Source organism: Lycorma delicatula, chromosome 1 (assembly GCF_047948215.1).
Source record: "Lycorma delicatula isolate Av1 chromosome 1, ASM4794821v1, whole genome shotgun sequence".
Taxonomy (NCBI): domain Eukaryota; kingdom Metazoa; phylum Arthropoda; class Insecta; order Hemiptera; family Fulgoridae; genus Lycorma; species Lycorma delicatula.
The window spans coordinates 274,244,682-274,270,008 of NC_134455.1; the positions used below are offsets into that span (position 1 = coordinate 274,244,682).

Sequence of the window (25,327 nt, forward strand, 5' to 3'; positions counted from 1 at the left end):
TTATTAATCGTTGGTATTTGTTAGAGACGTTAAGTCGGGGAGATTGTCTTACCGCTTGTAAAAAATAAGGTCTGCGGCCTACATGCGCAGGTAGAGAGCTTAAAATCTGCCGTATTATCTTCGTGCGATTGCTTTAGATATTTCCTTTTCTAGTATCACAGATCTTAACGTTCCCATTCAGATATTCGTTAGATATGGATCAGAAAAAACATTTTTTGCAACTGTTATTTTTCGCTTTTTCGTCTTCCGGCTTTTATTTCATGTTGATTTTATAACGGTTCTTTAGCAGATTATAATTTCTCTCCAAATTAGCCATTAATGAGACGGGTGTTTTTTTTTTTTTTTTTTTTGTTTATTTTTAACTGCTCATCTCTATCAGGTCGGATCCGGACGTGTTCTTAGCTTGGCCTAACACAACTGTTTAGCTGGTGGGCCCGCAACGGTAATTTTCCTGCTAGTTTCGTTACTCGCTGAAGCATGTACTGCTCGCTCGTGAGCTTGGCTCTAGGGTCAATGTCCTCTTCACTAGGTCACACCCCTCCATCATTTCACATACTGTCTCTCCCACCCGCACCAGCACCCGTACTCGGTCACTTCCCGGCCTCGATTCGTGCACCGATACTTTTTCGTTTTTATTCACCGACACTACTAAATAATCACCGTTGACATAATCGGAACAGACTAAGAAATGAGGCTTCTCATCTGACCTTCATCTGGGACGGGGCTGGCTTATGCCCACTCACGTTAGCGTTGATCTTTGACCACTCATAATAACGGTTCTTATTTGCCGGTACCGCTCCCCGATGATTGTGTACATAGATGAACATATATTTCAGATCGATATTGTTCTTGTTATTTGTAGAGTTTGTTTTTGTATGATCGTTAACTGTAGGCGGTTGTACTATTTGTCGTGAATACAATATCAGATAGTTCATTATACGCAATAGATTCGTTTTATTTTAGTTACGTAACGGTGAAAATTTAAGCACAAATTGGTGATCTTACCGATAGGTATTGCATTTTCCTCGTGCGTACTAAAACATTTGGATGTCTTTATTTTTCACAATCTAATGTTCTTTAATTACGGTTTCATTTTTTGCTTTTATAATTAACATATGAATACGTAACTTCGTAAGTTCGAAGGCTACTTTTAAACGACTGCTAATACAATTCCGTCACATTGTCTATCGTAGATGGTGTCTTTCGACTATTCCTCATTTAATGAGCCAGTCCGTTTGTAAAAGACGTAAGACAGAGCAGCAACTGGCTTCTAAAAAACTATAAACGTATTAATTCGATTCATTCTCAATTATATAATGTGTAAAAAAATCGACTTTGTTTTGTCGAGGAATAAAAAGCTCCATGTATATATATATATATATATATATATATATATATATTATTTATAATAAGCAATGCTTCCTGACCTCGTTAAATCTTGCTTATCAAACGTAGTTGAAGATAGATCATTAAAAAATAAAATCTCGTCCACAGAGAATAAATCGTTTATTAAACATTTAAAAATTCACTTTATTGTTTTATTATGAATACACGAATTACTTACTGTACCTTAATTTTTTCTGATTTTAAAACCTATCCGGTAATCATAAGTAATTATTCAAACTGTAGCTCACCTCAATTATGTCTGAGTGCTGGATTTTCGCGTTTGTTTTTGTCATTGGTCTTTGCATTATAGGTGGACACATTAAATTTAAGACTAACTTATTTATATTAAAGCTAAGATCAGTAATTTATCGTAAACATTATGGTATATTACGTGTTTGAATGTTACTCTTTACGATAAATTACTCTTCATTGAATAAATATTTATCGCTACGATAAAATAAATAAATCACAATTGTATTGTGAGCTTTTAATACCAATAGTCGGTAACCGTACATAACTATTTCTTAAGAAGCTGAATTGTTGTGCAACTTAAAATTTTGTTTTATAAATTAGGTGTTAATTATAGTATACTACACGCAACCTATTATACTGAGTACTGATTTTCAGCGGATTCATAAGTTTCATGAACTGTTTTCTCTTCGTACATTGTTTTTTTTTTTTAATTAATTTAATAATATTCTTGGAATTATAGTGTCTTATAATCGGTAAAAAATCTTGAGAATCTTTAGAAAGCAGAATTCTGTAACGTAGATGTTACCGAAGCAGGTGGATATACAGATACAAATATCATCCCTAATGAGAGAGAGAGAGAGAGATACAAGTATTTACATAAAATTTGAAATTTATTTATTCGTTTTCATTTCGTAAATGTTGAAATTTGACGCTTCCCGAAAAAACTGCAGAAACGTCAGTTCTCCTTTATAATTATCAGTCTAATGATAATTAATGAAATTCACTTAAACGGTTTTATCTAGGTTTCAGCCACGTATTTATTTTATTCCTTTGATTTTATATTTATTTTTATTTTTTAAAAGATATTCATTAAAATATCTGTGTGGACTTAAGTGCTTCATGACAGCGTAACTTAAACGATTGGAAAGTAGATGATGCATTTTAGGGACTTGATGGTGTAGTACGGGAGAGAATTTTATGATGATGCGGAAAAGAATATCTTTAATGACAGATTATAGAAAGCTTAATTTAGTCGCAGAAAGAGTACAGAGAATAAAATTACGAAGGAAGAGAAATTAGAATATCTTATTAAATATTAGAATATCAAAGATAGCGACTATAGAATATTTGAAGCTCGTAGAGGTCTTGAAATTAATGCAGGATTAATAAGGAATAAAGAAGTGAATCAAACCAGTTGAATGGCCGATGACAAAAATAATAATAATTTAATATTGAATCTCGGGTCAGCGTTATCTTATCTTTTTCTAGACCGGACTGAAATTTTATATCGCTTAGCATGTTTACTGTTTTCACTACTTTACTACTTTATTTTGTTGTGCTGATGTCGTATTTTATGTACATATGTATACGATGCGTGTTAACGAATTCACACACAGACGCAGTAAAATACTCATACAAGTTTAAGTATAGGGTGATTCATCATGTTGCTGGATATCGTGGTGGTATATTATCACAACTAAAACGAGCAGCATTGCACGGCACTATCGTTGTGACGTACTCTCTCTCAACCGGGCCTACTTTTTTAATCTCTTTCTACAAGGGTTATCGACCCTAGTGGTACACCATCATTATCTTCAAACGTATCGGGTGGCTAGCGACACCGGATATCGACGACCGGTGGAAACAGTACGGCATAGAATTGAAGTCGGTGTTGTAGCTGAGAATCATGCTGGGTAGTGGTAACGCCACAGATCTGAGAGACAAAGACTCGAAGACCGCGATATCCTTAACGTACTCATCTCGATCTGTGCCACGTGCCGATCAAATACAATGTAACACTAGGTTAGCAGCATCTTTTGCTTTTTTTATTATTTCTTCTCTGCTGTTTATTTTTTTTATTTTTTTTTCTCAAATTTGTTTTCTTTATCCGTTATTTGTGCGGTTGATTATTATTTTATTTTTACTGTGATATTAATTTATTTTGTAACGGATCGCGACATAAAAAACTAGTTTTTTTATTTGGTCCAGCAATGGGCGCTTCGATTATATTATTTAGTAAATTTAGTTTAAAAATAAATTTTGATGGATATTTATGGAAAAATTATAATTTAAGCATTTCAGAATATTTTCTTATTGTATTCTAACTTCCTGTGTGGTTTGTTTTATTACTATATCATTTTTAATATGTTTCTACTATTTTAAAGGAAGTGAAAGGTTTGATAAAAATGTTCTTTAATTTGTTGATAATTTTTAGCATGTTGTTAAAAACTTTATGTGTATAAATATCAACAATATATAGAATTAATTAGCTATTATTAGCTTTTTGAAAAGAGTGCTTCGTTTATTAAGAGAAAAATATCACTTTTAATGTTTCAGTTGCGAAATCCATTTCATTTGTTATTAACTCCGTCGTAAATGAATAATTAAACACCTATATAGAGTAGTTTTAAAATTATCGGGTAATTATTTGTATTAATCGGTTTATCAAAATTAGAGTACCTTTGTAGGAATTCATGGATGTGACAGATTTCAATTTGTTTGCATCATTCGACCCTCTTTTCTATCACTAAATGATCTTTTCTTCTCAAATTCTGGTGAAAAATTGTTTACCAAATATTTTATTAAAAGATACCGTGTAGTTTTTTTAGTAACATTTCTTTATGTTTCTTTTTTTGTATTTTTAATGGCTATCACTTTTTATTTAAAAAAAGAATTATTAAAAGTTCAAGGTCATTATGAAAAAAATATTAATGACGCAATAAGAAAAAAACGAATGTTTGCTAAGTGAAAAATAAAATTAAGACTAAATCAAACTTGTTAGGTATTTTTATTTTTATTCAATTTTCTTTTCTTTTATTCGTTAGCTGCGCGATTCTCTGTAAAAATCCCATTACAAACTTTTAGTGTAACTTAATTTTAAAATTATGTAGATTATAAAATAAAACTTTAATTATGTGTCGTAAAACAGTTGGCCATTAACAATTAGATTGCAGTAAATTTAATTTCAATATTTTTAATGGTTGAAGTTTTGTATTTCAATAAAGTGCAAAAGTGTAAAATGATTCATTTGATAAGAACGTTTGAAATTTAGTGAATTTAATATTAACGAAAAGAATTTAATACATTTTTATACTTTTAGTTTCTTTGAGATCATTTTTTTTTTAATACCTTTTAGTTTTGCATTTACTGTAGATCTGCGAGTTTTAGAATTGAAGTATTGATCATCTTTTAATAAAAATTTAGAGGTTTTTAGTAAATAAAAATACAAATATTTATTGTAAGTGTCCAAAATTAACTTTCTTCTATGTAGATAGAAATAAGGAATTAAATGAACACCCTTTTCGTATTCAATTAAAAATTTATAAATATTTTTCAAATATTTATCATAAAAGGTAGTAATAGAATTTGCTACTAATAACCTTCTGTTGTTTCATTGTTTTTCATTTATAACGAGATGACAAGTATTTATTTGATAAATACGTAATGTTTTAGCTATTATTTGACTTTTAATAAATAATAATGCATCTTAAATTTGTAATTTCTTAACTTTTAAAAATTCCTTCTTTACTTTTTTTGTAAAATTTTGTTTTTAAGAAATTTTTCATTAAAAATATTTTAAATAGACGCGATTTAAAAAAAATAAAATATATTTTTAAACATTTTATGTACTTTCAGAAGTCATGTACAAATATGTATCTATTGAATTAAATTTATTATCTAGATGAAGAATTAATAATTATTTTTAGAAAAGAAAAAGACGCATAATAAAGCATTTTTAGACCAATGTTCACCGGATATTTTTAATTCAGTCTTAATTTGTGAAATCGTTTATTCTGAAGTTTTCAACTTGACCTTTAGAAAAAATTCAATAAATACGTTTTAGTGTGTTTCTTTCTTAAAATATTTCTTATTTGTTAAATTGTGATTTATTTGACCGTATGCTGGGTATTAAAGTAACTAAAGAAGCTGCATTCCATCGAGAAATAGCAGAAATTCGCATCAGTCAGAAGCCGTATGACCTCCAAGGGCGTCCACTTCCATCTTCTACTAACAAATAAGGAAATACCTACCTTTCGAGTATTGGAGAAAATGAAATTTGTTGTTTACGCAGTCTTCTGATGTTGATGGTTTAAACAAAGACAGGCCTGTTAATTTGTGTTGTGCAGACCACTTCTCTTTCCTATGTCGTGTAACCTTTTGGTCGGGTTACGTGGAATAAATATTTTTTTTTTTTTTTTTATATATTTAACTTTACCACAATTTTATTATTATCATATACTATAATTATTTTAATTCCCAATGTTATTTATTACCATGAGTTTGGCCGCAAGAAATGTAATCTAAAATCGATCCTTATTGTACATGAAATACGAATATAATCATACTGGTCATATTAAAAAAAAAACATACTTAAATGATTTTTCAACAATTAACTGTTTCTTAGTCGCTCCCATGTTTCGAAATATTTTTCTTTTTTGCAATGATAAACAAGAATGCCAGTGGAAGTGTATTTTTCGAATTTATTAACAGTTTAAAATAACAATTAGTTCAAAAGGAATTGCATCACGGTAGTACTGATATCCCCTAAAACGAGAGACAATTCATATCAAATGAATGGTCTACGATTGGTTTAACGCTCTAAAGGTTTTATTAATACCCTGTAATATCTGTCGGTTTGACAGAAATTTTTAGTACGTACGGGTTGCTATGTCATTTTTAATTTACTGAAATAATAGAGTATGAAGTAAAGTGTAAAATTAAAAATCACACATTTTTGGTTTTGAGAGTGCTAGGCTATATAATTGGTAAGCAAAATTTGTCCCAACTCACCAATTTCTGTTTCATCAGCTCTAAAATATTTAATTTTTTCTCAAGCGCTGAACCCTTCGAAGTGATCTTTAAAATTTTAGAAATATATTTACGATGACCGGTAAATTTTTGAACAAAAAAAAATCACCAAATTACTGAAAATATCTCGCAGGCTAAATAAACTCACTTCGTTCAAGTTGACTGAAAGTGGCCGACCTACCTTTAGTTTTACATCTTTTGTTTTAAAATGGCTACTTTCATCGTTGAGCGCATATATCTGAAGTCTTATGAAACTGGAAAGGAAATGACCGATAATTGATTTCTTTTTCCCACTTTTTTTTTGTTTCGAATGTAACCTTGCGATAACTTTCGTTTGAAGCCTTCATTTTTGTAAATACATAACGTAGTGCGATTACATTTTTAACTGAAAACCTAAACTTGTACCAGTAATGTCTTTTTCTTTTTTTGTAATTTCAAAGTCCGATTCGTATCTTGAATTTTTTTAACGGTAGAACTAGGTTCAAGCTGAACTTACCTGAGATAGTAATATCATGTTTCAGGTAGTCATTTTATCTCTTATCTCTACAGCTAAAATAATACTGTTTACAAATAGCCCGTATTTGATCATCTGACAACTGATCTGTGTGTAAAAAAACGTTATTAAAAATTAAGAATTCGATGATTATGAATTATTGAATAGCGTAGTTACGAGTGACTAAAATTCAGCTACACCGATATTTTACTTCAAATAAATGAACCTACGAAAGTTTTGTCTTTGTTTTCGAGAACAAGTTTAAAATTAATTTGATTTGAAGTTGATATACTGATCACAAATCGACTGACTGACCAATTATTGTTCAGTTAATTATGCATCCTTTAAAGCTTCTCATAAATTCAGTATTAACCAGTGAAGCTTTAGTAGTTTTGTTAGAAGATTAAAATGTTAGTGAAATCTGGACGTAACGTAGACATTAGGCTTTCATTAAACACTTATTTTAAGTAACGACTTGTTTTACCATTCAGTAAGTGTTTTATTACTTATTGAGTTGATATTATCAGTTGCCTCGAATTTCTTGATCTTTGGTTTTAATTTTTGAAACTACATTATTAACTACATCTTTAAGGAAACTACATTCTTTGACGGCGTTATATTTCTTTCCAAATGGAATAAATTATTAATAAGCACGTCACAGAAATGCATTCTTATACTGCGATAGTTCTTTGTTCATAATTCTTGAATAAAATTTGTTTTTTCTGATGTTCAACAACGTAAAATTAAAATGTGTCTGAATCATGAAAGTTATTCTTGTCGCAAATAACCCATCCGTTTATATTTCACTTTTATATTTACTGGATTGTTGTTACTGGTATGTCATTTTGAAATTTCTTTAATAAGAAATAGTTTTACAAAAATATTTTAGATAAACTCGCATCATTTCTTTTTAAAAATACGTATATATTATTATTTATTAAGGATTATTTCAATTTACAATTTTCATCCCGTTAGTTATAAGTTAAGACGTTTTTAAATTTTAAATACATATTTAAAATTTAAATACATAGGCGGGTGGGTGTCTCCCCCTACCTGCGTATGGGAAGACACCCACCCGCCTTGTGACAGTCCAGGTCGCCACACCATCCCCTCCGTTCCTAGTTCCGATGGGCTTTACCGGAGATCGTCTTTTAGACCCTCTAAACTTTGTAACAAAACACAGCCATCAGTTTGGCCTCAGTCAGGATGCCACCGATGCAAATGCCTCGACAGACTTTTCCATCAGAGTATTTACACAAACTACTACCGCCTTTTTATGGCCTCTTCTAACCACGACCATCTACCATAACTTACAATCCTCAACTATCAAATTAATCGACTTGCGGAAGCGCGATCCCCGCGCCTTCCTCTACAACATCGAAGATTTCACACAAAAACTCTTCCTATATCCAACTTCAATTAAATTATGCACTCAGATCATTACTTGAATCTTTAAACACCAAAAACACTATCCTCATACCAACAAAACAAGTGTTGATCGCAACAACAATAATTTTGTCTTACAATTAGATTTACTCAAAGTCCTCTTGAATTACTTAAAAATCAAGAAATAGATTCACAGATTTAATAAGCCTCTAATGAAAACGTACCTTATCTCTCTCTGCTCTGGTCTGTTTTCGGAAGCGAGGTCAATGCTTACACCCTCCCACACTGCAGCTCCATTACTTATCTCTCCATACATCCATTCTAATCCTAACAGCGAGTATCTCAGCTAACCGGGGGTCGATGCCAAAACGTCTACCTTGGCGAAATAAGCTCCTAGGCGGGCCCCTGGTCACCCGAGTTGCTATTCTATCTATGCATCTGTAACAGCATTCAAGGACGGAAAATGGCAAAGGGGGTCTGATTACAGATGTAATCAGACCCCCTTTGCCATTCTCCGCAGGGCTAAGAATCTAAGGAAGCCAGCAACTATGTTTTTCCTTTCGGTTTTTCTAATTAACTTGTAGATCAAAACCAGTCCACCATTTAGTCCACCTTACCTGCCATAAATAGAAACCTTGGTCGTCTATTTCTTTTATGCGCCCAGAGGTAAGTTGGCCTATCTTCTTAGAATCATAACGTAGTTGGTGCTCAGTCGTATGGATGTCAATGGGCTTAATACCAGAAATAAGAAGGACCGTCTCTGGAGAGACAGTCCTGTAGGTACCAATCACAGATAACAATAAGAGACGCTGGGTTTTCAACAACATTTTCCTATAACATTTTAAATAAGCAGGAAATTACCAGAAACAAAAAAGTATACATACTAATTATGAAAAAGTTAGAAAAAATACTCGTTTTGAATGGTAAATCGCACTCGAGATTTAAAAAGTAATTTAAAAAAATTAAGTAATAATGTAACATTTTTTATCTTTGTGTTAGATCAGGACCGTATTCAGTTTATTCACACGTATATATGTTCGGAAATTTTCGATAACAAGTAAAAGCAAAAAACAAAGTAACAAAAATAGAAAACAAAAAAAGTTAAAAAAGGATTTAGTTTTCAAATAGAAAACTAAAAAAAAAAGATTGCAGTCATTATTTTAATCATCAGTAAGTTATTTATAATTTGTTGTGAATATTATCTTCAATCAGTTATTTATTTATGATGTAAAAATTGTATTTTATTCTGCGCAATAAAGTATTTGATTTTATTTATTGTGAATCATTATATTATTTTTGTAAATCATTAGATGCAGTTGTTATCGGAGGAAAGCGAAACTTATAGCAAGTTTATGCTCCGACTGGTTTTTGCCTTGATTACTAGTTCTAATAGTTGTATAAAATGTAGGCAGTTTATGAGTATCTCCTTATTGTTCTCTCTACTTAAATTTATGGAGGTGTTACATCGACATGATGGTGGTTAATTGTTCCTTCAATGAAACAGTGGCTATCATTTTTTTTCTGTACAGTCATGTAATGCAAATTAGGACATGTTGTTTTACTAATGTTAACGGTTTAGAAACCGCTTTGTTTTCATTTTTTTATGGTTAAAAGCTAATGATCGGCTAACTTCCTTATAAATCTATTTTGTTATTTACACATTTTTAAAAATAATTGTTTGTTAAAAATTTAATAATTTAACACCTTTAGTTTTCTAAATTAACTATATGGCAATTGCTTTACTTGGTTTACGGTTAATTTAGCGCATAACCTCGCAGTTTATTTGTGGAAATTTGAATTCTAAACTTACGACATATAAAATACGCCAATCCTTATCGGAATTCAAAACCGTTCTTCTGGTGATAAGCTACCTACATATTTTTTAAAGTTAAGATAAGATATAATTTATAAGATGAAGTAAATAATGGAATCTCAGTATTGTAGAGCGTTGAAATTCATTCATTATAAGCTATGCACAAATTTAACCGGATTTCCTAATTAATTGGCTTGGAACTGTGCAGTAAATAAGAGCTTCTTTATTAGATCCGGAACCAACAGCTGCTTGTTCTTTCATTTGCTCTTTAAATGTTCGCTTTCTTTCTCTCACAAATTACAGCATTATTGATAATTTGTTTTAAATTTTAACTTCCATCTGAATTATACAGCCTTATTTTTTTTTCTCTCGGGTTTTGTTTTGTTTTCAATTTTATGTTCTCACTTTTGTATGCGGAGTTATAAGAATCGATTTGATAAATTAACAGTTTTGTTTTAATCGTGACGGAATTTAGTTCACCCAGATTTTTGGTGCTTCCACAGCTTCTAAACGGTGTCATGTGCGATTGCGAACGGTAGATCTTGTGGCGGGTGGAGAGGGAGGTGGTTTTTATTTTCTCACATCTCTCTTATTTAAAAAAGAAAAAAAACAATCCTAGAGATAAGAATGAAGTCATTGACGCGAAAGTGAGTGGAGGGGATTCTCGGAGTACGGCGTGATTTTCCTGGAAGTGAGGAGACTTTTCTAGCTATAGTCTGACCTTGGAGGGCACACATGAATGAAACGTTACTGGATCTTTGCTCGTAGTCTCAGCGGCGCGTTCATCGCTACAGATCAGCAGTTCTGACTCCGTCCGTCCGCTCTCTCTCGCGTGAGTGAGTTCGATCTCGCTCGCACTCTCATTCTTCGCTCGACGTTCGCTATGAAGCCCGATGTCCTCAGCAGTGTCGTTAACTGGTCGTACAGTGTGCCCTTCACACCCCACTGGTAAAGTTTATAGATGTTACAATTCACTTAGGAAGTCATTCATTTTATTTCTCCGTACTCACTTTATTACTCGATTAATAAATTGTAAAATGATAAACTATATCTGATTTGACAAAAGTTGTTTACTTACATTAGATTATAAAATTTTGTGTTATATTATCAACTTTTATACTATTAATCGTACAGAATATTTATCAGTTATATTTCTATAACTAATTATATAATTGTTTTAAATATTGTGTAGTATATAATTCATCAATTTATTTCATTTGTTATGCATTGCGACATCGGATTAATTTGTGCTATCAGGTTAAATGATATTATTATAAAAAGTTTATTGTGTCTAAAAGAAAATTACATTAGTTACAAATACAATTAGATTGCATATGACTTATTTCCATCACCATTATTATGTTTTGTTTTTTTTTTATCACTTACATTATTGTATAAATCTTATATAACTTATACTTGTATACTTTCATATAATATACTAGAAATTATTAATGTCTGAATTTTTCAGATGTGCTTTTCAGAAACTAGTTTGTTCTTAAAACACGATAGCTGCCTTAAATTTTCGATTCTGTGACTGCATTATGTTTTATTGCTTTTTACTTGTCAAAGTAAAATTTCATTTACAATTTTTTGAAGTAATTTCAATTATTTTTGTTTTAATTTTGCTTTTGTCAGTTTGGTTTATGTTAGTTTTTTTCTAATTGCTGTTACCGGATGATTTTTCTTTACAAGGTAGAATGTAAAGTCTTCATATGTATATTGAATATCTGCAAACATTTTAGTTAGTTGTTTTTTTTTTTCTATTTTATTAAGCTATTTATGTTTCATTGTTAGTCGGTTGACTGATATTTTTATGGTTCTTCAAGAAGTATTTTTATTTTAGATTTATTGAATGTATTTTTGTTATGCCTCCACTGCACTTTACATAAAAATTATAATGTTGCTTGGTTGTTTACGTTTAAGATAAAATGTAATAAATCGTATCACTCTTATCAACTCGAGGCTAATAACCCTAAACTGATGAGGTAAATGCACTTAGATACATTTTGTTGAGAAATGCATTGTTTTGACTTTATATAAAAATAATAACTTGGATACTTGATTTATTTTATAATTGTTTTAGAAGTGTTATGTTTATTAGTTTTCTTTTCTATTATGTGAATGTATATAAAACTAATGTATGAAATCATTATTATTTGTTTTGTGTGCGCCCGCACGCGCGCTCATGCTTATTGAAGTAAATTGGTGTCATTAAATAGCATAATCATTACAGTATCGTTTTCTACTGTTTTACTTTAGAAAATGGTTTATTTTACCTGTTGAGAATTTTTGTTAAATAAATTGAATTTATACGTGTGTTTAAACACGCACGTATACAAACGTGCGTTCACAACTTTTTTTATATATTTTTGCATTGTTTTTATTTTTATACTTCTTTTTTCTTTAGTATTCCTCATTCTTATCGGCTAGGTCGAGTTAGGGTAATGTACATTAGCAAACTGTCGTCAGGTAGATTAAATCCAGTACATTTACAAAAATGACAAAAGTTTTGTAGTGTGAATAATATTTTTTTTAATTATAAAATAATTTTTTTCTGCCAATTTTAATTATTATTACTACTATTCTGTTACTATTCTCTCTTATCTTCTTTGAAAATAAAATATTTCTAAAATAAAAATATCACTGTTGGCAGAGAACATCGAAATTTTATATCGATTCACAATGTTTGCCTAATGATGAAATGATGACCTTTGAGTTTAATTGTATTTGCTTTTAACAGAAATAAGCTTTCTGCTATTATTTGTTTTCCATTAGATAAAGTAACATTAGATTTACAGTAGCCTATCGGGAATAATGGTCATAATCTTGCATTTACGCAGAAATATAAATAAAAAAATATGTGGACTTATTGCCTATTTAAAATTAAAGAATCTGTTTTTTATTCTAATTCCATGAATTTTTGAATTTAAAATTCTGAATTTTTCTTAGCTGTGATTTTCAAGCATTTTCATTTAATTAGTTAGTTCATATAAGTCATATAATAACTGTTATATAAGTAAGTAATAAGCCACGTTTAAAGTATGTTAGTTAATTCATAGGTAAGCATGACGAAATGATATTTTGACACTTTTATAAAATAATTAAAATTACTAGTAATTTTCTAAATTAGTAGAAAAATGTTCCTAGATGATCCTTTTCTTCCGATTTCGTCCGCATCGTTAATGGAGATGGCACTCATCTTAAAGTGTTTAGTTTTTAGTGTAATTGTTTTCGTCAAATTTAGTGTTTGGAAATTTTATAATGTTAGAATGTATCGAGTTCATTACTTTTAAATGGTAAGTGTACAATTTGCCTGTTCTGGTCAGTATCTTTAAAGGCGTATCCCGTTTCTTTGAGGTGATTTGAAAAGGTTAATTTTGTTTTGTGCGACTGAATGAGGTTGTTTGTGTATGAAGTTGAATGTGCGTCAGGTTGTTCAATATAGTATGTAATGTGGTCTCTGCAGTTTAATTTTTATTCTCCTGGGTTATAGTGTTTCACAGTATATGATCTGTTTTAGTGATACTATTTTTTTATGTTTTGAAAGCGAGACAACTTTCTTTCTGAAAATACTGACATTTTTGTGTAAGTGTTGGTTGATATATGTGTTATAATTAGGTGTTCTTGATTTTATAAACGCACTACATTCACCGCAATTTATATTACCGCTCATTTTATTCACCGCAAACAATGACTTTCCAACCGCTTAAAGACGAACTCCATCTGCAAAGCCACTGAAGAGAGACCGAATAATAATTTTAAATTTGCAAATGATCTTCTGGAAGCTTATTTTTATGTATAAAAAGGGAGTAGAATTTTGTCATTTTATAAAAGCATTTAGTTTAGTTAACCGATCTTCTATCGCTAATTTAGATTTTTACAAGATAATAAATACTATTTCAAATCGAAAGTAGTATATCTTTAAGTCCTGGCGAATTTTATTTCTCCTGTAGTTAATAAAATATATACCTTGTTGCTGCCGATAAAATATTTGAAGTCAACGTTCTTAGGGATTGTTCCGATAGCAGTAGATTTCCGAATGGTTATGTAAGTATTTTTCATGTTCTATATTTGAGGACACCATGAGATTAATGGAGGTCGATGACGACAGCGATGATGACATGGGGAGGCAGAACCGAACGAGGAGAATATCATAGAGCAGAGAGAGTTCAGTGACCTGACTATTTCTCTAAGTTCATCTTAACACGGGAGCCACCCGGCTGAAAACCTAAAATACTATTTAACAATTTTATCCGAATTGCTTGTTTATCCTAATAACGAAAGTAAATCATCAGAAATCACTGATTTATTAGTAGTTAGTTTCATATATACAGTAATTCTATAACTTCAAAATTTTATTGAAAAAATAACTTTGAAAGTATGCTTAAAATATTTCCAATTTTATTATTGCACGAATAAAAATTTGGTTTACAGAAGATTTCTTCTTAAAGATAAGTGAAGAAGTGATTCGTGATTAGTATCGTTTTTATTTTCTAAAAGAAACGAATATCCAGGTTGGTAAAATCAACCTAGTAAAATATCCTGCATGTTATGAGAAGTACTCGTAGTTAATTGTAACAACTAAATTACATGAAATGTTTAAAAAATATATATTAAACAATGATACAATGTGCTTTTCTATGAATCTTGACGTGATAGTTTATATTAGGTTAGATAATTTACTCTAATGTAAATGAAACATTTATTTATTTTTTGAAATATATGAATCTGATAGCTAAAAATGGAAAAGTGATCACTTCAAGATTCTTTTTTATAATTTTATTCCATTGATTACAAACTTTGTAGCCATTTCTTAACATTATTTTCAGCACATTACTGGTATAATATTTACATGCTTTTGTTTTGCTCGTTTCGTAAGACGTTTGCATTTATGTGAGTGTGTGAATATTTCTTTAATGAAACATCGAAATGCATATTTTAACAGTGTATTGAAGCTAGCCTCCAATTTTTTTCGTTAATTATTGTACTTATAGTAACACTGGCAGTGATTCAATTTTTTCGTGTTGTTTTATCCTCAAATTTCAATTAATAATGTATGCCTATTATTTTTCAAATCATAAAATATTATTTACAAATATCAGTTTATTAGTTGTACTTTTTTTGTGAAATTATTTGCGTACTTTTTCTCTTTTGTGAATTATATTATACTTAATGATTCTGAAATTTCTGTTAGTTTAAATAATCTTTAGTTTTAAACGAGAAACAAAAAAGGTATTGATAAAATTACATTTTTTTTTTAAATTTATGATCTTTTTATCATGTTCTTTAAACGGAAACGTAATAGAATTAAATGGTTTTAGAAACAACATTAATAAACGAACCTCAAAGTAACTTAGAACGTTATTTGTAGATAAAAACGGATATCTAAAGAAACACACTTAGACAAGCACAATAAATAAATTATTATTTATTTCTCCATAGGAGCTTAAAATGTTTGCATGGGAATGCAATAAGGAATTGTAGCGTTGAAAAATATCAAGTCTCACCCGGGATTCGATCCCGTTACTGATAATCTTTATTATTTTAAGTTAAGAATTATCTATTTTTATTTATTTTGTTATAAAACGGTAATCTTTTCAATAAAGATAAATAGATGTAACTGAGAATTAAATTATTATTTTGTTTTTCCAATAAATGATCGTGTAATCTTACGTGAAATAGAAAAATATATATCTTCTTGTTTATTTTCTTTAGGTTCGTTGTAAATATTAAGTCATATTATATTTCATAATATATCCTATTGGTAAGAGATATTACATAAACTCGAACTGCCAATATTTCCTATTTTAAATAGGTAAAAAAATGTCTAATATTTATGTGCAACTTCTCGGTTATCAGCTTGTGTGAATTAGTTAAATTGTTTAATCGATTTTGGTAATATGGATTTTGAATATACTGTTAGTCGGCCTGTTCAGTTGCCGATTAATTTTTTTATTTGGATAAGAATATAGTCAATATATCAATCATAGGTATACAGATATGCATGTTGGCCCATTATTTCACAGCTAACATTCTGAATCTCTACCGGTAGAAAAAATAAATCTTTCACGTAGCGTACTATTTTTATTTTTTATTTTTTGTTACTTGGCCTTCTGTACAGTTAAAATGGTTGAACTAAAAATAATTCATCCTAGGACAATTGGCAAATGTTGAATAAATAAAATAAGTTTTTTTTTTTTTAGTAATTACTGAGATCGATTCGATTAGCTGCTGGAATACTCGTACAAACATCATTACATTACTTCATGTAATTCTTATCTCAATTCGTAGTCTGTTTTGGGTATTCGAAAACCCGATTAGGCAAGTTGACAAGGAATCCGGTTGTGTTTTACATAAGAAAAGCAATGAAATACGAACTCGATATATACCGCTCATTGGTCGCGCGTATAAAATAAAATAACAGAGTACAAAATCGCTTCACATTGAGTAAAAGCGCTAATGAAAAGGGCGCCGTGTGACGACAGTCCGTGAACTGAACGAATATACAACCTAAGTAGTTCGGTTCCTAACTACGAGTAATAACTTCTTCATACATGTAATTCCTCCAGCTGTGGTTTGTATTTTTGGCGCTAATAAAGCACTAAAAATAAAGCTATTTTTCATTATTAGTGTGGTTCTTTCTGTGTTCGGTTTCCGTTTAGTAGACCACATGTTAGTAACGTGAGCTGCTTAGCTCGAGATCTAAAATGCAGGAATGTTTTTTTTCTTAAAAATAAAGAATTCTGTTTTATTGTATTTTTGATCTTGAAAAATTATGCTGCTTATAATGATCGTTTAGTGATAGCAATGATTGTACATAATGTTGAAGGTAAATATTTTCTCATTAAGATCTATTTATTTACGTACGTTTTTATCCACCGTATTCAATTACAGTATTAAAACAACATTCCTGTAGTACATGATACATCATTATAATATTACAGTTTATATACTTAACGGATAAAGTTATGAAAATGGAAAAATATAGCCTATATTACGGGCTGAATAGTAGGTTTTTGTTTAGTTTTTACTTTTTGTTTTTGTTGCTTATGTAATTTTACTTTAGAGGAAGTATTTTGAATTAATTCTTGCGTATAATTGTAAGTCAAGTCTTTCTTTAGTAAAAAAATTAGCCTACAGCTGTATTTATTCACCAGTAGTCCAATATTGCCGTTTATCGTATATTGTAGTCGGTTTGTATTTATTACTTTTTAAATTTACTTTAATATTGATTTATTACTGCCAGTGTGGAATAACCGAGTGCATATGTTTTCAAACACATTTCTTTTTCGTTGAGTTTATTAAAACTACATAAGCTTATTACCGGTTTTTTTTATATTGCGTGAATGACTCCATTCGTAAAATATTATTTTTGGGAAGATTTAAAATGACCGTGTTCTTTTAAAAATCTCATTAAAATCTTATCACATTGTTCGGATCTTTTCATCTCCTGTTATAGATTTTAAGGATTAAATCAAAATAAAAATTAAATTCGGCCTATTATTGTACCTACTTTCCGATTACATAGAAGTCGAGACTTTTATACCGTAGTAAAGTATTTCCGTTCAAATTAATTATTGGATTGGACTTATCGATAGATTTGATTTACTGCTTAAATTTATCCTCTACAGTAGTAGGCTATGATAAAGATGTAAATTCTATTAAAATAAATGCATTAAAAAATTACTCATAATTTAGTATTTATACAACACATAATTTTGTTCTTTTTCATAACGTATCACACATTTATGTTGTAATCTCCTTCCTTCCCCTCCATAAAAATACCTATAAGTTGTTATTAGTTAAATATTTGTACTAATTTTGTTAAGGATTTTCTTTATCTTGCTATAAATATTAAGAAATAATATTGCTTCGAGTTAAATTTATCCTTCAAAATAAATTTGTAATCTTTGATTCGTTTAGACTAAACATTTGAGTAATGGAAAGGTCGTTGACATTTAAATTATTTCTCCGTTTATGAATAATGATAGATAAATATAGTAAACTTTCTTAATCACAATCGGTTGACTCTGTTGCATGTTTGGTTTCATAGTTGTTATATATTAATGCGTACATGGGAAGAGCGTCTTGCCTAATTTTGTGCTCACGTGCTCTTATTCGGAGAGAATGAGTAAGAAAGAGATAACGAAGAAGAAAAGAGTTGTAAACAAATATTAATTCCTCACAAACTGTTTCGGTTCTTTCTTTACTTATTAAAATCTATTAATATTATACTTAGGTTGTCGGTTGTTATCGTGTATATTGTGACTTCTAACAATCGTTAATTAAAAAGTTTGGAGCGTTTTACATTTCACGAGGTGGCAGTCAATAGTTTGTTCTTTACTGATGCGTGTTACGATCCCAGGCTCGCCCTCTTGACTGCGTGATGGCTGGCCTTTTATCGGCTCTACTGAATAGCTGAAGCGATTCGAGTAGAGGCTTTGAGTTAATATTTGCAGAGTAATTTAGGTCAGTTTATCCAGCTTTACACTGAATCTCTTTATTTGTCTTCATTGCCGAAACCATTGGTTATGTTTATTAACTTGCTTTTTTCATTCTGTTTCTTGTGTACTGCTTAGCAATTTCTAGTAACATTCTACTATTATATTATACTGTAATATAAATAAATATATATAATATTTCTGTTTAATTAAAATAATTTTTACATGTCGAGCAAACGATACTTTAATTAAAGTATAAATAATTCATTAAAAAAAAAAGAAAATTAAGCTAGTATGTATAAAATTATTTTGGTAATCTAGGTCAGCGTAGGGTTCATAACCGATGAAGAAATTGTTAAAAGTTATTCTTTATCTCAAAAGCTCTACCTTGTGGAGAGGTAAATGAGTAAAGCAGATAATTTTGACAGACATTAAATAAAAGTACTGTATTTTTATCTACAGATATGTTCCAGAAATCAAAGCAGCCCATCAGTAAACTTCGCCCAACAAATTTGAACAATTAGTCTCTGAATTTAAAAAGCATGATCTATCCGGGTTACCTAAATATTTCAGATAATTTACCTATCTGTGTTATTTGTACTAGTTAAATTAATTTTTAAAAAAAGGTGCACTTAATAGAATATTAATGATGCAATTTTTTTTATATTATTAGATGTTTTCTAACGACATTTAGTAATATGTTCTGATATTCCATCTAAGTAAAAAATTGTATGTATTTGCGTGTGTGTGTGCGCGCGCGCACGCGCGTATTCACACGTAGATGTGAATGGGTAAGGAAGTAGTAGTTTTGATGTGCTATGTAAATCGGCTATACTTTTACATATAAATATGCATTGTTACCATGGTGTCTATGTGAAAATTCTCCAGTTCAAATTTTAATTTGTAAAATTATAATTATCAAATTCTGTAATGTTAATGAATCACAAAAAAAAATGGGTTTAATGAATTAAATAGTTTTTTATTACTTTTTTTTTATTTTAGCAATTATTTTCCATGTAGTGTAGTGTTTGTATTTCATAATTTCTAACTAATGGACAAATGTTTCAGTTTAGTTATTAAATATTAATTTGTTAGAAAATTAATTACGGTTAACCTTGAATTGGTATTGTACATTTCCACCTCCCCCTCAATAATTTATTACTTCATCTTGATCTGGTTTTTTCTGTCGTAACCTTACTAATGTTATATAATCTTATTATGTCGGTTAAAATAAATGCTTAACTTTTAAAAAATCTATATTAATGTTAATTATTTACAAATAATTAACATTAATATAGATTTTTTGATTTACGGAAAGACTGAGTTATAATTTTTATCGAGAGTGAAATAGCTGATGTTAAGTATGTACTATAATATCTCTTGTGTCTTAGTGTGTAACTAATACTTCCTGTTGAATGGTTTATTCGTTACTAATAACCGAGAAATCTTTTTCTATTTTTTAAATTTATATATTTATTTTTTTTTTACTGTAGTTTTCATAGTTTTTAAATTGTTACAACTTTTTTTAGATTTTAGGGCTTCTCGCCCGACAGCCAGGCAGTTAATGCGTGAACTGTCTCGCGGTCAATATACGCCTGGGAACACTTGGTAGGCCGGATGTACTCACCTGTATGCATGCACCACATCTCTCTCTTTCTCACACACGTTCTTTTTTATTCTTTACTTTATTTCCCTCCTACCTTGCAGGTTTCTCACAAACTCAGCTCCCTGGTTTTCTGTCGTTCTACTTCTGTGTCACTATAATGTTGTAATAGGTGAATCATTACTTATTATTTATGTTCGGCAATTTAAATAAATCCAACAGCTTAACTAAATGAGTTACCGACTGACGGAAACATTACTTATCAGATTATGCATTTCTGCTTAAAAGAACCAACTTTTTTTAAATTTAAAATTGTGCGCTCTGATAATACAAAGTTCAAATTAATTATTATCGTTTACGAAATGTATTTTCTTTTTTATGCTAAATTTAAATAAATTTATACGTTCTTATTTTATTTGGCGTAGAAATTATTTATTTTTAAATTCATCCAGTTATGACTAATAAGTTATTAGTAATTAATTAGGTGCTACATTCTGGATAACCCATATCCAGAATGATCGTCCTTAAAGTTAGCCCATGATTAATGAATATAACTCGTATGGAGTGGTTTAATGAAGTTTTTTCAGCGGATTTTGAGAAGTACATTTGCTTGCTTTAAACTAAATCCCACCTCACGTCGGATTAAAAAAAACGTGGGTTGTAATTTAGATAAACGGTGTGCTGAATGCGGGATACGGATTACTTCTAAGTTTTCTAACTTGTTTATAACTTATAAGATTCACCTGCCAGATGAATTTTGAAAATAAATAATCACTACGCTAAATAAAATAACATGAAATAAATTAAATTCATCATAGAGAAGAAAATAATTTATCGAGAATTATTTGAAATTAGTCATTTTCTCATTTCGAAGTTAGTAACACGGACAAGTTACTGCTGTTACCGATAACTTTTAAAAAATTAAATAGAAAGATATATAAATTTTTTTTATTTTTATTATTTATAAATATCTATTTTATTGATGATTTTCTTAGCAATACATTATTGTATTTCGTACGACCGCATGTTACGCTTGGTAGAAATAATATTTTAACATTATTTTTACTAGGCTTATTTAATTAATGTAAGACATTATATTTATGATTCAGTTATTACTAAGACTACATGTTGAATACGCGCAAGTTGTTTATACTTAAATATATTGTTTATTCATATCGATCTGATTCGTTTGAGAGATGATTCATTTATTGTCTCGTCTCTGTTTGGGTAGTCTTGAATAGTTAAATGAAGGACAAATGTGGTTAAAATAAAGAGGGTTGAACAGTTAAATTTTAACAGGTCGTTGAACTGGCTGTCGATTTGAATTTCGGGTTTGTTATTTTAACTCTGTTTATTAATTTTTATTCATTTAAAATGAATGACCTCAATATAAATAGGGCTTGCAAAATGTGTTTTGCAAATTGAATGAAGCAATGGTGTACACAAAAATACAGCAGTTCTTTGTTCCACTTTATCGTATGAGGAAGGAGAAACAACTCTTTAATAATTACGAAAATGAAATTCACATCGTAAAAGAAGCCAATGATCGAATGAATGATTGTATGACTGAAACGGGTGTTATTATTACTTTTCCTTTTTTTTTGTTTAAATTTTTTTATGCGTTTTAGTTTTTTCTTCTACAATTACCGGTATAATTATAAGGAAATAAAATAGGTTACTTTATTGTTGGATTTATTTAGTTGTACGAGTATTTATGTTGGATAATATAAACATTGTGATTTAGTTTTACTTTATCGTGTTAGCAAATAAAGTGGTTATACTCGTATATTCCTTGTGTTCTTTTTTTTAATTTTAGCAACTGAACCGATATTGCAGGTTACAAATTCTCTACAATTTATAACAAATTTAATTTCAACTAATTCAAAACTTGGTCGAAAACTATTGTATTTCATTCACAAAATTTACTGTAAGTGTCTAATTTACCTTGATTTTCGACCGTTCGTATCCTTCCGGTTGAGATCATTGTTATTCATCATAAACACGATTTATTTTTGACATATATATAATGATCCCGGATTTTATCGGACGGATAAAAGTTATAGGCTATTAATACGAACTTTTGAATCGGAAGTAAAGATACTGGATATTTCTCATTATTCTAGCGGTACAGAAGAATCAATTACGTCACGGCTTGCCCTCTTTGGTCATGACTGACTGAAAGTTAGTTTATCGTCGACTGAAAGTTAGCCTTCGGCGTCGTATTCCAGTTTAAACTGCGTACGTTCTTTTAGTCAGGGATTGCCAGGAAGAAGTTATTACGTTTCACTATCGACCGGTACTTTAGTCGGTCATTGAAAAAGTGAGCTGGAAATGATTACAAGGCTTAAGATCTTGGAACGTGCTGGAGTAAAAGGAGATCTATTGTAGAGTGAAAGGAGGGGATAGTAAAGAGAAGACAGATCTATGTCAGTCTCTCCCAACGACCAGATCATTGACCCAGTGATGAATTCCGAGAGGTCGAAACAATTGAATCTTCTTTTTCTCTCTTCTCCATCTACTCGTTGTCCGTTTTCGTTGTTTAGGACGTTGAACCGCCACAACGTTTAGGAGTAATTTGTTGTTTGCTCCGTGACCAGAGTAAAATTCAGCCCCAAAAATAACCTGCGACCTCTGTAATCGGACATGTGACGTCAGCTAATTGTTTGATACATATGCTGGAAAAAAAATCGAAGACGTGATTCCATTATTTATTTCCTAAATAAATCAGATAACCTGTGTATGAGTGCGTTTCAGATAACATATGTATGAATGCCTTCCATACAACTTTTTCCCGTTGCGTTGAATTGTTTTGTTTTAAATTAAGAATATGAAACGATGTCGAGTTAGGCACTTGAACAATTGTAGATAAACTTGGCGTTGAGCTCATTTTTTCTTTCTTATTATATTTAATCTCACTATCTGTATTACAAATACTAATTAATGTCCGACTCAGAATTTGTATTACTTCATTATCATCTGACATCGATTAAACTGTTAAGATTGCATTATTTTCTATACGTATACCTCCGTAATTTTGAAAGCATGGAAAAATTACATCGATAAAATCTAGCAGGCAAAGAAATCTGCAAAATGAAATTAAATGCTATTATTTAACGAAGCGATCGATACCTTTCATAAATTATAATCATATTTTCTATTTTTGAGCTTATGAGTAAACATTAGAAATATAAATTAATTTCTTTTATTGGAATATATATTTATTCTTATCGGTTTGAGTAGTAATGATTTATTTGCGTTATACAGTTGAATATATCGAGTGTAATTTATCATATATATTTTTGGTATTATTAAAAAATGTTAAGTATCCAGATTAAATTTATAGCTTCTTTCTAAAATGTTCTCATGATAATTATTGTCCGTCTACACAAAAGAGCCATAGAAATTTAGGGTGTTTAAATGCAAGAAAAGGTGGAAATTTCATGCTTGTTATCGAGTCGGGTTATCCCGACATCTAAAAATATTAACTAAAACAGTTTTTAAATCCAATGGAAAACTTTAAGGTAAAAATTTCGATGACATGGCTCATAATTTTAATTTCACCTCAGAAATTAAATATTGAGAGAACCTGTTCTTGTGTTCTTGTCGATGAATAACTCATATTTTTGTCTGTGTGTTTATAATTTACATTAAATTCACAACTCTCTTTCCTGATCGGTTAAAAATAAATTCTAAAATTTTAATTAATTTCTTTAGGAGAGGCTGTTAAAAAAAATATATATATATATATATATTAGAAACATGACAAATAAAGATTCTTGAAACATATTTATTGTCTAAATATTACTTTGGAACGAAAGTTGTGTAATTTTTCAATACAAGTAAGAACGGCTAAATATTCTTATTTAAGAGAGTAAGAATTATCATATATTTTCTTTATAGAATCTGTTGCAATGGCTATTTTAGGTTTACTTGGTTAATTAAACTCTAACAAAACTACACCACACATATTTCTTATAAAAGGACGAATTAACTATTATATAGCATGCTCAACACAGTAATTCATAGCAAGGTTGCTACACAGCATACTTAATACTATGATTTTCGAATTATGTTAGCGTATTAATCCAAAAAGGTTTCTTACATTTGAATCATTACATTTTATAAAAATCTCTATTCGAAGTGGTTGTTCGTTATTGTTACATTTTATATGAAATAGTTTTTCGTTACTAAGATTTAAAACAAAATTATCGGCAATTAAACGACAATAATATTTAATTACGATTAAATTGTTGAAAGTATTCTAATTTATTTTTTCCATAAATTTTGTGTTGGATGGTCTAATAATGTAATTTAATATAATTACTGGTTATGAATTTTTATTGAGAGCTTGTGGGTAATCATGATGTTATGATGTCTAACTGTAACGGTCCATGAACCTTTTAGTTACTGAACGACAATTATTTATGTGTGTTTGTACTAATATAACATCTTGCATTCTAAATTATTTCATTGAGGTTTTTCTAAATTTGTTTCTGATTTTAATTTATGTATTTGATTTACGAAAACGAATATCTTTTTATAGTGAGTTTAAAAATAATTTTCGCGAAAAAAATTGGAAAATTTAAAAATTGAGAGGGCAACGTCAGTTTTGTGTGTGTGTGTGTGTGTGTGTGTGTGTGTGTGTGTGTGTGTGTGTTTGTTTGTTTGTTTATATCGTTTCAGATGGTACTGTCGTTAATTATTCAAGAGATGCCGACTGCTTGAAGTTATCAGGCAATGAGGTCGCGGCCTATCCAAGGTTGAACCTTTTCAAGGTCACACATGATGTGTGTATTCTTCACTTGAAGGTTTCCTCCGGCCGTGAACTTGAATTATGTGTTCCTAGTTACAACCACATTTATTTGTTGTTATTCCATTGCAGTGTCGTTCTCGTTCGTTTTATAATAAACGATTGTAGCGCCGATGTACTATTCTTTCATAGTTCATTCTTATGCTTCACAATAAATTTAGTCTTTCATATATATATATATATTTATTTATTTACTTATCTTGATTGTAGTAAGAGTTCTGGAATATTATTTATTAATGATCACGTTTTTATGTTAAGGAAATAAATGCATTTTTACTTTATGCGTTTCTACTTTGAATTATTGTCACAAGTAGTATTAAGTGTTTTAAAAACCCAATTAAAGGAATATAATTATTCCTTTCTCATTAAGCTATTGTTTTTTCTTTCCTTTTAA

General features: G+C 29.8%; 1 protein-coding gene across 3 annotated transcripts in view; it reads left to right on the forward strand.

Moving 5' to 3' along the window:
* E23 (ABC transporter G family member E23) overlaps positions 1-25,327 on the forward strand; it is a 353,737-nt gene that overhangs the window by 278,966 nt on the left and 49,444 nt on the right. Inside the window, exon 1 of one of the 3 annotated variants that reach the window (XM_075378010.1) lies at positions 10,810-11,027. The exons of the other annotated variants lie outside the window; for them this stretch is intronic. Coding sequence (XP_075234125.1) covers positions 10,963-11,027 — 65 coding nt within the window. The 5' untranslated portion in view covers positions 10,810-10,962. Of the gene's footprint in view, positions 1-10,809; positions 11,028-25,327 lie in introns of those variants that run through there. 3 annotated transcript variants of the gene reach the window in all.